Source organism: Camellia sinensis, chromosome 15 (assembly GCF_055761805.1).
Source record: "Camellia sinensis isolate YWXY chromosome 15, ASM5576180v1, whole genome shotgun sequence".
Classification (NCBI taxonomy): Eukaryota; Viridiplantae; Streptophyta; class Magnoliopsida; order Ericales; family Theaceae; genus Camellia; species Camellia sinensis.
Window position 1 is genome coordinate 15,934,642 of NC_138975.1, and position 13,985 is coordinate 15,948,626.

General features: G+C 36.2%; 1 protein-coding gene across 3 annotated transcripts; it reads left to right on the plus strand.

The window, feature by feature from the left end:
- The first annotated feature begins 3,685 nt into the window (after window positions 1–3,685).
- On the plus strand, window positions 3,686–13,691 carry LOC114270459 (coatomer subunit beta'-1). Of its 3 annotated transcripts, none has more exons than XM_082908687.1 (10): window positions 3,686–4,814; window positions 5,674–5,783; window positions 5,877–5,989; window positions 6,084–6,202; window positions 6,428–6,753; window positions 6,868–6,999; window positions 7,095–7,222; window positions 7,518–7,668; window positions 7,766–7,830; window positions 13,486–13,691. In XM_082908687.1, the coding sequence occupies exons 5-9, from the start codon at window positions 6,484–6,486 to the stop codon at window positions 7,793–7,795; spliced, it is 711 nt and encodes a 236-aa protein (XP_082764813.1). In that variant the 5' UTR covers window positions 3,686–4,814; window positions 5,674–5,783; window positions 5,877–5,989; window positions 6,084–6,202; window positions 6,428–6,483; the 3' UTR covers window positions 7,796–7,830; window positions 13,486–13,691. The 3 variants fall into 3 exon arrangements, with proteins under 3 accessions (XP_082764813.1, XP_082764814.1, XP_082764812.1); XM_082908688.1 differs by having other exon boundaries at window positions 3,707–4,814; window positions 5,674–5,801; window positions 6,367–6,753; XM_082908686.1 differs by having other exon boundaries at window positions 3,707–4,814; window positions 5,674–5,801.
- Window positions 13,692–13,985: the final 294 nt, after the last annotated feature.

The following is a 13,985-nucleotide window of genomic DNA, read 5'->3' on the forward strand; positions in this document are numbered from 1 at the left end:
AGTTAGGAAAATAAGAAGAGAATGAATGAATATTTTTCAAAAAACCATTACAAATTTTTCATCTAGATGCATATAAAATTTTATTTTACCTTTACAAATTTTAAAATCTAAACATTACAATCTGGCTTATTTACTTACAAAATAGAAGTCATTATTAATGGGAAACTAAGATTAGTTGCTTTTCACTATACATGATTAGGATCTTCAAATAATTGGGCCTTGTTAGTGTATGATTAATCCCCAAGTTAGTTACGCCAAGTTTGGGAAGATCCAAAAAAGTTAAAAAGTCAAAAAGTTACTCAAAAAGTTAAAAAGTTAACACTATTCACCAAAAGTTAACAATTACGGCTGCACAACTCTCAATTCAAATTTTTCCCTAAAAATCAATTTTTACAATTTTTTATTACACATTTTTCAATAAAAAGTCAAAAAATTAACCCAAACATCCATATTTTCAACCTCAAATTTTTAGTCCAAAAAAGACAAAAAGTACACTTTTTTAGTCTTCCCAAACTTGGCCTTAGTTATTAAGTTGAATACTGAGTTGGGGGCTTTAATTGGTTTTAAATCTTTAACAATTTATCAATACAATTCAAAAGGACACTGGGCCCACTTTTATTTATTAATTAATAAGCTCAAAACATGCTAAACATCCCCTATGGATGGAATTTGAAATTGAAGATTTCATTTATTTTTAAAATTTTAAATTACAAATATTTTACATCCCCTATGGGTTCCACACTCATGTGAGACATTTGGTAAAATTTTTAGTAGAATATTTGGAGTCTCTAGCATTACTCGTAGTTTATTCTTATTATTTTCATCTTATTAAATTCATATGAGCCTTTCTATGCTCTCTGTTTTTTCCAATGTACAATTTTACATCAGTTTTGTGATGTTCATCAATGAATAGCTCATGTGGTAGTTTTGATCTTATAAATACATAATTTAAAAATATATAAATCAATTCAAAATCAGATAAAATTTTCTCAGGTAATATGGGTCTTATTTTTTATTTTATTTTTTTTGTGAATCCTATTGTATTTTTAGTAAGCTAAAAAAAAAAGGGTATGATCCGACTAATCTAAAATTAAGGGCTCTGATAGATTATCAATGCTTAATCAGTGATTTTACATCTAAAACTGCAAAAAAAGTAATGTTTGAGGGATACTTTGTTGTAGGTAGTTTAATTTTTATTTGGTATTATAAATTTATATTTTATTTAATATATATTTTTTTTTTATATTTTCTTCAATAGACAAGGTGATATACGTATTTTTATTATAAACTAAATTTTGTCAAATTATAAAGTAACAAGATCAGATTTTTTTTTTTTTTACCCAAAAAAAAAGGATCAAATTTTTATATGTCCTCTATCTATTCCAACTACTTTCAACTTTTTTCTCTTATATTTTAAGCAAAATAATTATGTATCATTTTATTATTAGATGAATATACAGTCACCTAGTAAGTCGGACTCGGACATATTAGACAAATTCTAAAGGCATGAGAAGAGATCGATTGCAATCTAGGCCCAGGCCCAGGCCCAGTAGAGTGGGAGTTGCACCATCCTCCACAACGTGGGTTTTGGTAATCTCTAAAGGCCATTGGGCTGGGGTCTTATGGCCATCATATTGGTCCAAATTTTAAAAGTTGGATTATGGGCTTTCTGAGCCCACGGAAAGATGGGAAACCGTAGTTCATTTTTGTAAGATGTATAAGGTTATGTTTGGATTATTCAAGGTTGGGATTTATAGAAGGGAAAAAAAAATGAAATATAAGTTTTATCTTTAAATAAAAATATCCAACTCAAACATTTGTTTCAAACACAATCCAAACACAATTTGCTGTTAAAACATTTATGAAGCACTTTGAAGTAAAAATAAATAAATAAAATTATATGCCACCCATTTTTTACTTCTTTCATTATAATATATAAAACAGTACATTGAAAAAAAAAGAAAAAAAAAGAGTACAGATTCTTGCCACATGCCATACATAGTACATACTAGAGAATCTGTGTGAATTTTGCTAGAAAATACACACGAAACATATTTATTCCAACATAGAAATTAAAACAAGCCACCAATAGTAGATTTTTTTTCTTCTCTCTCTTGTGAACCAAAAAAAAAAAAACATTGGCGTAAATAAAAAATACAAAAAAAAAAAAGCATTAATAAAAGGACATTGACTCTATTAATAAGAAAGGCATGGTGCAAAAGAGAAGAAGAGGAGGAGGTGGAAAGGATAATAGGCACAATGATTTAACGGCATCGTCGAAAACAATAAGGACAATTTACCCAGTGATGAGCCTGACACACAGGAGGTGGTGGACATCGTGGCGGAGGTGGTGGACATCGTGGCGGACATCGTGGCGGAGGTGGTTGACATCGTGGAGGAGGCGGACATCGTGGTGGTTGTGGTCTCCAACCACAAGCTTGACAGTGAAATACCCCATGGGCACAACAATAGTGCTGATAACCCATCAAATGTTGTGTTCCTAAGATGATAGAAGGTTGTTAGATTAGAGGTAAGATAGAAAAAAGAAATATCGCACCGATATTGATCTGAAATTATTATTAGACGAGTAGTCTATTTATAGGCTTATAATGAGTAAAGCATAAAAATAAAAAAAATGTTGTAGTCTATTTTAAATGAGTAGTCTACTGAAATGTTATAGTCAATTTTAAATGAGTAGTCTATGGCAAGGTAGGTTGCTGTTTTCTCTCCACTTGTTTTCTGTCTTATGCGTGGACTTCTCCCTTCATTTTTATTTTTAATTTGATAAAATATGTTTAACTTTTAATATAATAAATTTGATCTACAAAATATCATAATTGAAGAGAAAGCATCAACTTTTACATTTTAAAGGCCCCTTAACTTTTCAGATAATAATTAAACAGAAACTATCAACCTTTACATTTTAAAAATCTCTTAACCTTTCAGATATAAGCATATATGGGTGATCAATTGAACTAATTCTGACATGATTTATTTTAATCCAAATAGTACTCTTTGACTATGTTTTTATGATGAGAATTGTGAATGAAATAAGAATAAAATAAGAATATGTGACTTGAAATGTGTAAGATTTTAATAGATAAAAAAGAATAAAATAAGAATATGATTACTGATTACCTCTCTGACAAATAATTGCTTTTACTCAGTCTAATTTTTTTTAATTTTATTTTATTTCACTACAAGAAAACAACTCAAATAACACGGAATTTTTTGGACCGTATAGGTACCGTCACAAAAAATGGTCTTTTGCGACGGCGTTTTCAAACCGTCTCAAAAAATGGTCTTTTGCGACGGCATTTTCAAACCATCTCAAAAAATGATCTTTTGCGACGGCGTTTTCAAACTGTCTCAAAAAATGGTCTTTTGCGACGGCATTTTCAAACCGTCTCAAAAAATAGTCTTTTGCGACGGTGGTGACTCCGTCGCTAATGAATATATCACAAAAAAAACATAAAACATTTGCGACGCCTGATGTACCGTCGCAAAATATTTTTTTTGAGACGGAAACATTTACTATCGCAAAAGCCTTGTTAAAACGGCGTCGTTTTATTTGATAGGATTCATCATTTGTGACGGTTTAAGTACGCCGTCACAAAAAGTAATGAAATTTTTTCAATCCCGCTCATTTTAACCTATTCGCGGTCATGTGTTTCCCTAAAATCCCCAAACCTTTATGAACCAACCCAAAATCCCTAAAATCTCTAAAACCAAAATCCCCAAAACCATCTGATCAAAAAAAAAAAAAAAAAAAAAATTCCCTAAATCCATTTTGAAGCAAAATCCCCAAAACCCTTGAGCCAAAATTCAATGACGGTGACAGACAACAACGGTGATCGACGACGGCTAGCAGCAAGGGAGCAGCGAAGTAGAGTCACAAAGCAGAGTCAGATGACCTAGGGTGAATCACGAACCAACCAGAGGCCTAGGAGACAAGCGACAAAGATCAGAAGGACTCTAATGAGTGTTGCGATCCCTCCTAGGGCATAAGGAGCAGCCGAAAAACAAGTACAATGAGTCGCAAGAGATAGTTAGACACCGAAATTGATTAGGTTGTAGTCGGTGCTCTTTGATTGGTGTTGGGTGATGATGAGACAATGATGGGTGCTAGGTTTAGAACCCTAAGACTTTGATACCATGATTGATTTGAGATTTAATCGATGTTGAGAGTGATACTGATATCACTCCCTTTATATAAATCAACCAACAGTTACAAAGAGAGCCCAAAGGCACAAATCAAGGAATTACACTGATTAAGGAATTACAGAATAATCTAACTAAGGAAACAAATAATAAGAAGATTCTAACATATATACACATTCATCATTGTCTTTTCCTTTTGATTTTAGTAGAAAGAAAAGAATAAAAGCTTTTGATGTACCAATGATTTATTGATATATTATTTGTAACATCAATTGAGAAAGGTGTTTTCTTGTGATTTGTGATCTTTCCTTTCAAGATCTTTTGATACACTTGAAGGTAAGTTCATTACAATGCATTTAGACTCCCTGATTTGAGTTACATTGCAGATACTTGTGTTTTAGTATAATTAACCATACAGAATCTATTACATTGGATATGTCTCGTGTTTATATTTTGCTTTTGGGGTTTTATAAATTTGATTTCCAATCTTCATTCTCTGTTGACTATTTCTTTTTCCTTTTTCATGTGAGCTTTTTGATTGATAATAATGTGGCATTTCTCCTGCTATATTTTTTTGGTCTTAGTTCTTTGCTGAATTCAACTCAAAGCTATTGGAATCTAGCAATTACATCACCAGAAGACAAGTTGTCAAGGTATGGGAGTTGTTTGAGACTTTTATTTGTTTCTTTATGCAAAACTAATTACAAATAAAGTTGTGATTGTAGTAATCTTATCGTTTACGGGTTTTCCATATATTTTTCTTTACAAGAGAACTTTATAGTTTATACCATGATTGTTAAAATTGAGATCCTACATGGGATCAATGAGAGGGTCTTGTGGATTAGAATGTAGAATTGGATCAAGCATTGTAAGATTGTTAAAAAGCAACACTAATGATGATGGACATTAAAACAATTGTGAAAATCACAAGCCAAACGATCCTACTTGCAATCCTAAATGCTCCTACCTATCATACTTGTGAATTTTGAGTCAACCTAAAAGGGTGAAAAGTGTAACTGACCCATATTTATTTTTCTGTTCTAGATTTTGGGGGGCTTTGTTTCATTGTGGTCATAATGAATGACTAGTGGTGGGTGCACATGCTATGTCTGCACGGTACACGTGCGCAACTTTATATCTAGTTTCTTGGATGGTTGGCTGAATGAGAAATATGGATTGGTTTGAAAATTGATTAGCAGTTATTTACTGAATGTGGTATGCTTCTTCATTCAGTTAGCGATTCTATGGGTATTTTTTGGAAAATCAAAATTGTGTGACAAAGCTTCCAAAAGTGAGTTGTGTGTTTTATATGACATAATAGATAGAATAGAGTAGATAGATAGATAGAACAGATAATAACAGATGTGAGAGGTATCAATGCTTATTCTGAAATACTTTTACACTTTCTCACTGACCAAACAGAGTGTTAAATTGATTTGTTTTGTGCTTTTTTGTTGCTGTTTGTTTGCTTTTTGTCTTTGTTATATTGTTATACGTGTTCTGAATTGATAGGGGAAAATGGAACAAATGAATGACTACATAAGAAAACTTAAGCTCTGTTTAAAGTGGTTTCAAGAAGTTGAAGAAGGCCATATCAAGGAAAAGGAAAAGCTATGTAATAGGTAAATGCACAGAAACAGGTAAATTTTGCACCTTAAGTTTTCACAAAACTCTAATGAGAAATTAATCTTCTAATGTACTTCATGTTCTTTCAGAGATGGCTATGAAAAAAAAAATGGAGGTGGAATTAAATTTACTTATTACTGAGTTGACGGCGAAAACTACTTTGTTGCAAGAAAATCTGGCAAAGGAAGAATTAGAGAAGTTGGTGAGATAGCTAATCATGGCCTAGTTCTCTATGCGATATGTGTTGTTCTTTTTTTTCCTTTGTCCCATTTTTAATTTGGTTGATTTAAAACTAGGATGCAATTGAGTGTCAAAGAAGAGAAAAAGAAGCTAAGGTTGTTGCTGAAAAATTGCAAGCTTCTCTAAAGAAAGAACTTGAGAAGGCTGAGCAGAGAAAATCAGTGCCAACTACAGGGTAATGTGAATCTACAAAAGATCCATGTGTTCTTTTTAGAATATTCATTTCAATATAATATTGCTTATCATGTTTATCAGAATATATTTCTTTTTAGAATATTCATTTCAATATATTATTGCTTAGTAAGTATGTGTATCAGGATACATTTCTGGAATTTGCAGATGACATCACTAAATGATGTGGGCTTTACTGTGCTCTGATATCTTCTCTATGGGTTTGCAGTTAGATCAGCAAAGTTCATTGCGCGCAAACAATGGGTTGTTGCTGGTGCTGGTGACATGTATATTCGTGTTTACAACTACAATACAATGGATAAGGTCAAAGTATTTGAGGCACACACGGATTATATTAGGTGTATGGCTGTTCATCCTACGCTTCCATATGTGCTGCCATCGTCTGATGACATGCTTATAAAGCTTTGGGATTGGGAGAAGGGCTGGGTGTGTACTCAAATTTTTGAGGGTCATTCTCATTATGTTATGCAAGTGACATTTAATCCGAAAGACACCAACACATTTGCAAGTGCATCTCTTGATTGCACTATAAAGGTATGAATTGGATTGTCTATTACTAACTTGTTAACTACAATTTAATATAATTTGGTATAAAGCACATGCACACATTGATAAATTTGTTTTTGTTTCCCTTTCTTCTTTTTTCAGATTTGGAATCTTGGCTCTCCTGGCCCAAATTTTACATTGGATGCCCATTTGAAAGGGGTAAATTGTGTTGATTACTTCACAGGTGGTGATAAGCCTTATTTTATAACTGGTTCTGATGATCATAATGCAAAGGTTTGCTGCCTGTTTTCCTTTTTCTTCTTCTTACTTGTTGGGTTCATGTACATGTACAATGTGAAAATATTTTTGGCTATATTCTATGAAAATAGGTGTGGGACTATCAAACCAAAAGTTGTGTCCAGACACTCGACGGGCACACCTACAACGTTTCAACTGTTCGGCTTCACCCTGAACTTCCCATTATAATTACTGGTTCAGATTCCTTACTAGTAGATTCGTGAGCTTGTTTTGTTCACAAACTTTAATGTGGTTATCCTTTGGATGTCAGAGTCTGGGATTTAAGGCATGAAGGGATGGAAAGAAGCCATGCTTAAATTGTCTAATTAACCAATAATTACAGTTGGAAGTAGTTGTGGTTGAATTGAGTTATTGCTTTTATTGAATAGAATATTGCAATTTCAAGAAAGAAAATTTAACTACTCTTGCTAAATTTGTTGAATGTATCCTTGAATCTGTTTAACACTTTTCTTTCTGTAACTTCGTTTTCTGTTGCCGTTGTATTCTTTGGACAGGGTTGTAATTGGTTATGATGAAGGAACCATTATGGTAAAAATTGGTCGAGAGGAACCTGTAGCTAGTATGGACAATAGTGGAAAAATCATATGGGCTAAGCACAATGAAATTCAGACTGTTAATATTAGGAGTGTTGGCGCAGATTATGAGGTTTGATTCAATTTTGTTCTCATCTTTTTCTGAATAAAACTACAATGATTTCTGCTCAAGGTGATATTAAAATTCACTGTGCTTTTTTCTTCTCAAGTTATTGGTAGAGAAAGATTACCTTTGGTAGTGAAAGAGTTGGGGACCTGTGATCTTTACCCACAAGTGAGTTGGCCTTCTTTGGATGTAGTAGATATTATTTGATATGTTGTGCGATGATTTGAATTTTCACACTAGTGAGCTGGCCTTCTTTTTGAAGTAGCACTTCTGCTATAATTTTCTAATTGAAATACTAAAGCATGCAAAGATATCTGGTAGAATAACTTCAATAAAGTTCATTAGTGATTCAAGATGTACGAGTTTGTTGTTCATGCTTTAAATGTTTGGCTGCTTCATATGCTGAATGAACATAGATACCCGCCATGTCTTGTTGTCTAAATAACATAACAAATTTCAAGGGTTTTGCTATGAAACTTTGGTTGAACTGTTGATCTGGGCTTGAATAACTTTTCTTTGCTTGGCACTACTGTTGGGGAAGCATTAGACAATAGATGTGACCCAGTTTGAGAGTTAGAGCCAGATTTCACTTTAGGCAAACTAGTTCCTTAAGAAACTTGAATTCGAGGTGTTGACGCCCCAAAATCACCAAACGGGGTCGGATTGACACGAAACTTGACACACACGACCGCCTAGGCACGAGAGACTTATGGGAGAAGACAGGGCTCGAATCGGATTCCCGGTTTGGAAGTTAGAACCGGATTTCACTCTAGGCAAACTAGTTCCTCAAGAAACCTGAATTTGAGGTATTGACGCCCCAAAATCACCAAACGGTGTTGGTTTAGCACGAAACTTGGCACATACGACCGCCTAGGCACAAGAGACTTGTGGGAGAAGATGGGACTCAAATCGGGTTCCCGGATTGAGAGTTAGAGCCAGATTTCACTTTAGGCAAATTAGTTTCTTAAGAAACTTGAATTCGAGGTGTTGACACCCCAAAATCACCAAACGACGTCGGTTTAGCACGAAACTTGGCACACACGACCGCCTAAGCACGAAAGACTTGTGGGAGAAGACAGGGCTCGAATCGGGTTCCCGATTTGGGAGTTAGAGCCGGATTTCGGTCTAGGCTAACTAGTTCTTTAAGAAACTTGAATTTGAGGTGTTGATGCCCCAAAATCACCAAATGGCGTCAGTTTAACACAAAACTTGGCACACATGACCGCCTAGGCACGAGAGACTTGTGGGAGAAGACGGGACTTGAATCGGGTTCTGGTTTGGGAGATAGAGTCGGATATCACTCTAAGCAAACTAATTCCTTAAGAAGCTTGAATTGGAGGTGTTGATGCCCTAAAATCACCAAATGGGGTCGGATTGGCATGAAACTTGGCACACACAGCCGCTTAGGCATGAGAGACTTGTGGGAGAAGACGGGGCTCGAATTGGGTTCCCGGTTTGGGAGTTAGAGTTGGATATCACTCTAGGCAAACTAGTTCTTTAAGAAACTTGAATTCGAGGTGTTGACGCCCCAAAATCACCAAACGGGATCGGATTGGCATGAAACTTGACACACACGACCGCCTAGGCACGAGAGACTTGTGGGAGAAGACGGGGCTCGAATCGGGTTCCTGGTTTGGGAGTTAGAGTCGGATATCACTCTAGGCAACTAGTTCCTTAAGAAACTTGAATTCGAGGTGTTGACGCTCCAAAATTACCAAACGGTGTCAGTTTAGCATGAAACTTGGCACACACGACCGCCTAGGCACGAGAGACTTATGGGAGAAGACAGGATTCCAATAGGGTTCTCAGTTTGGGAGTTAGAGCCGGTTAGACGTGACTCCAAATAAGCACATTATAAACACATTATCCTGTCACAAATAAGCCAATGATCAGTATCTGCTCTAAGTAAATAGAAAACAGTAATATTGAAGCATGCAATCACCTGTTTTCCATGTATATTTTGAAATGAAACAAAGTCCAAATATAATTATTATATTTTTTATAAATAAATAAAAAACACTAGTATGAAACATAATGTTCAAGTTTCAAACACCAGAAACAAAACTTTGGCTCTTCATAAATTTGTTGTGTTGTTGACTGTTAGAATTTCCCATCTTTACCTTCACCTACTCCACTACACACTCCACTTCACCTACCTCTACTCCACTACACACTCCACTTCACCTAACCCACTATCACCTCCACTACACCTACTACCACATTACCTTCACCTACTCCACTACACACTCCACTTCACCTACCTCTACTCCACTACACACTCCACTTCACCTAACCCGCTATCACCTCCACTACACCTACTACCACATTTTCTTCTATATATAGATTGTATAGGAATTGTAATTAATGCATCTTGTAATCTATCAATCAAGACATCAATCAATAATACATAAATTCTTACATGGTATCAGAGCAAGGTTAAGAATTTAATATTTTTTCGCTTCACCGGCGGGCGGCAACCTCGCCTTGGCCGCCCGCCGGACCTTAACCTAGTCCGCTAGAATTGTCTACTACATACCTACCTCCTCATCATATCTTCATAACATCTCATTCTCTCTCGGCATCATAGTAGCCGTGATACTGCTCATACTTCTGGACAGCGGAGAGAACATCGTCTTTCTCGATCTTTCCGCCGACGCCGGTGGCGAGATCCAAGGCTCCGGCTTTCGACATCACTCTCCCCAAATAGTCCATAGCAGCTTCTCCACCGGAAAGATACTCCTAACAGCAGCGGAAAAAAGGTGTTTCCCTCAGCCAAACAAGGCTCAATAGCTGTGGTCCTCATCAAAATACGTGTAATTGCTACTCCTGAACTTGGTTTCCCTATCCTTGCTAACAAGCTTCTCAAATGCTTCCGGGCCATGTTCTTCTATGTACTTCTCAGCAGCAGTTAGAATGTCATCTGGCTTACTGAAGATGTCCTTCTTCCTTGGGACATACTAGACGTTAACAGTCTGCTGTGGGTTAAGAAAGAAAGGCCTCAAATAATGCTCATAAACATATGCAGCACCACTGATACTCTTTATGATGGTGGATATTTCAATGCCATTACAACACAGCACCTTGAAATTTATTTTATTTTATTTTCTTATCTCTCTTTCTGACCATTACAACACAGCACCAGCACACTTGTTCCCACCTTTCATCATGGTCTCCACTTTCTTTTTCTTTTTTTATATTTATTTTAATCCATCTTTTTTGAAAACAAAACCAATATCACTTTTTTTAATTCCTTAATTTATTTTAATAACATGAGTGGCCTCTCTTTTCCACCATCTCCCTCTTTTTCTACACAATATTTTTGTACCACCACCCACTCCATGATTTCCATATTAATATTATTATTATTATTTTCACCAAAAAAAAAAAAAAAAAAAAATTCATTCCAGTTGATTTTTCTGCCTTACCACACCTACCATTCGAGTTTGCCAAACACACTTATTTTATTCATGTCAGGATCAACCCCGATCATAATTTTACACGAAAAAAAAAAAAAAAAAAAAAAAAAAAAACCACCATAACACACCCAACACCCACAGTGGGATTTTTCTTCTCTACTCTGCTGCAGATCTCTTCTTCTTTCCTCCGTCCTGGGCGGCCCTTGACGGTGCTGCCTCCGTGTTTCCTACGCCGCCGAGCACGTTCACTCCTCCATACTCCTCCACTGCAGCATACGGCGGACCTCCAAATCGGAACATCACAGTGGCCTTCCGCTTCAGCTCCTTATTTTCTGCTTTCAGCACACTTATCTCTGCTCGCGCATCCTTATACATGCGTTGGAGCAGAGCCAGCTGGGAATTTAAATGCTGCACCTCATTTGTCCTACTCTGCAGCCGGTTCGACAAATTTGTGACCGCCGTCATGGTTTCCACGCATGACTTCAGAGTATACTGATTAGCCTCAATATCAGTTTGCACCGCCATTTTTTGCTCCACCGACCGCATCGGAAAGTTCAATGGAGCAAAACCAGAGGTGTTTGGTTGAGGTTCACTGGCCACCGCACCAGTTATTTCTCTTGTGGGCTCGTTCAGTTCTGGAAAGAGCGTGAGCAGGTTCTGGGTAGCTGGACGGGAAGAAGAGGCCATGTTTTTGGGTTGCTAAGTGTTTCAGCGAAATAGCAATTTCAGACTGGTAATGTTCGGAAGGGTTGGTGACAGAATGGCAACAAAGTGTTCCACAGTTTCTCTCTCCGCAGAGGCAGAGTTTTTTCAGCGAAGGGTTGGTTTCAGAGGTTTCAGAATGGTATGCCTCAGCCTCAGCCTCAGCCTTCGTCTTGGTTAAATAGCCGAGGCAGCCACGCGTATCGCGCGCCTCTTGCCGCCCGACAAACTGGCACGCCTTTTCATGGCACATCTTTTGACAAAGTGGACACGCCTTTTGATGGCACGCCTTTTGATGGCACGCCTTTTGACAAAATTGGGCACACCTTTTGAGGGTGCAACTTTTTAAGAGTCCGACAAGACTCTGTAAACTGTCCCGACATTGATTCCGGTTAGTTTTTACAAGTGTCCGACAAGACTCTGTAAACTGTCCCGACATTGATTCCGGTTAGCTCCTTTATGGGTCCGACAAGACTCTGTAAACTGTCCCGACATTGATTCCGGTTAGCTCCTTTATGGGTCCGACAAGACTCTGTAAACTGTCCCGACATTGATTCCGGTTAGTTTCTACAAGGGTCCAGCAAGACTCCGTAAACTGTCACAACATTGTCTTCTACAACGGTCCGACATGACCCCATAAACTGTCTTCTACATCGGTCTGACACCACCATACAGTGTCCTCTACAACGTTATGACACCCCATACAGTGTCTTCACCAACGGTCTGACACGACCATACAGTGTCTCCTATCCTTTTTTATTTTTATGTATTTTCTTGTTTTGTTACTCTCTCCAAACTCAAGTTGGTTAGTTTCTCTCCTCCTTGAGTTTGCGGGGGGCTGTTAGAATTTCCCATCTTTACCTTCACCTACTCCACTACACACTCCACTTCACCTACCTCTACTCCACTACACACTCCACTTCACCTAACCCACTATCACCTCCACTACACCTACTACCACATTACCTTCACCTACTCCACTACACACTCCACTTCACCTACCTCTACTCCACTACACACTCCACTTCACCTAACCCGCTATCACCTCCACTACACCTACTACCACATTTTCTTCTATATATAGATTGTATAGGAATTGTAATTAATGCATCTTGTAATCTATCAATCAAGACATCAATCAATAATACATAAATTCTTACATTGACAATTAAGAATTCAGGAACAGGCATATGAATGCTTTTGAAATTAATATGTTGTTGTCATGTGAATAGCAATACTGTACAAAATGTACAAATTACAGTGCAATGGATCAGTTGTCAAAAGATGAGAAAACAAATCAAATAGGGTGAACTTTCAGGATCTATATCAATGTAAGAGATTTAGCCTAATAATCCACCAGATAAGAAAACCCAAACCCGAAGAAGATAGACAGAGATGGGAAGCAATCTATTCATGATCTAATTTTTGCCAACCCATATCTCACATTGTTAAAAGAAATTGTTATAAACTGTGACATGTAAGGACATAATGTTCTTTCCTCAAAACAATCAGTTTTAATGCCATTAGAGTCGTGAGCCAAAAATAAATAAATAAATATTCCTAGAACCTTTGGTTGCAACAAAAGTATGAATCCTTATTCTGTCAATTTTTTATTAATATAGTAGTTAATTTTTTATGTTTTTCTGTAATTAAAACATTAACACAATTATATTGTCATTAATTATTTTTATTTTGTTATTTTCAGATATTTTTGGAGTAGCAGTTTGCTTCTTGTGGAATGCAGGCTCGTAAAGATTAAAATATTAACCCACAGAAGAATCATGACGAAAACTTTTGTTTTTAATTTACGTTATTTAGATTTGTGAACAACATTATGTATGTATTATGCAACATTATATATTGGGATAATTTTGCTGATGCATTGTTATGAATGGAAGAATATTTTAATTATGGATGAATTTTTATTTATATACTAGATTTTTTATATTATTATGTAATTATTGATTTTTTTTTAGTTATTTTTCATTTAATACATGTCATTTTCATATTTTTAATAATTTTATTACAGGTTTTTTTTTTTTTTTTTTTTTTTGAGATGGCAGCACACACACCGTCTCAAAAAGAAAAACAGAACCAGGGTTTTTTGCGATGGCAGTAATGCTGTCGCAAAAGATAGGGCATTTGGTTGAAAAGAAAGATTTTTAGCGACGGTGTTATTTGCCGTCACCAATAGTACTTTAGCGA

Coding starts and splice junctions, on each gene's coding strand:
- LOC114270459 (XM_082908687.1), top strand. CDS start 6,484: ATGTATATTCGTGTTTACAACTACAATACAATGGATAAGGTCAAAGTA. Junction 7,000..7,094: donor CTGATGATCATAATGCAAAG/GTTTGCTGCCTG, acceptor CTATGAAAATAG/GTGTGGGACTATCAAACCAA. Junction 7,669..7,765: donor GTGTTGGCGCAGATTATGAG/GTTTGATTCAAT, acceptor TTTCTTCTCAAG/TTATTGGTAGAGAAAGATTA.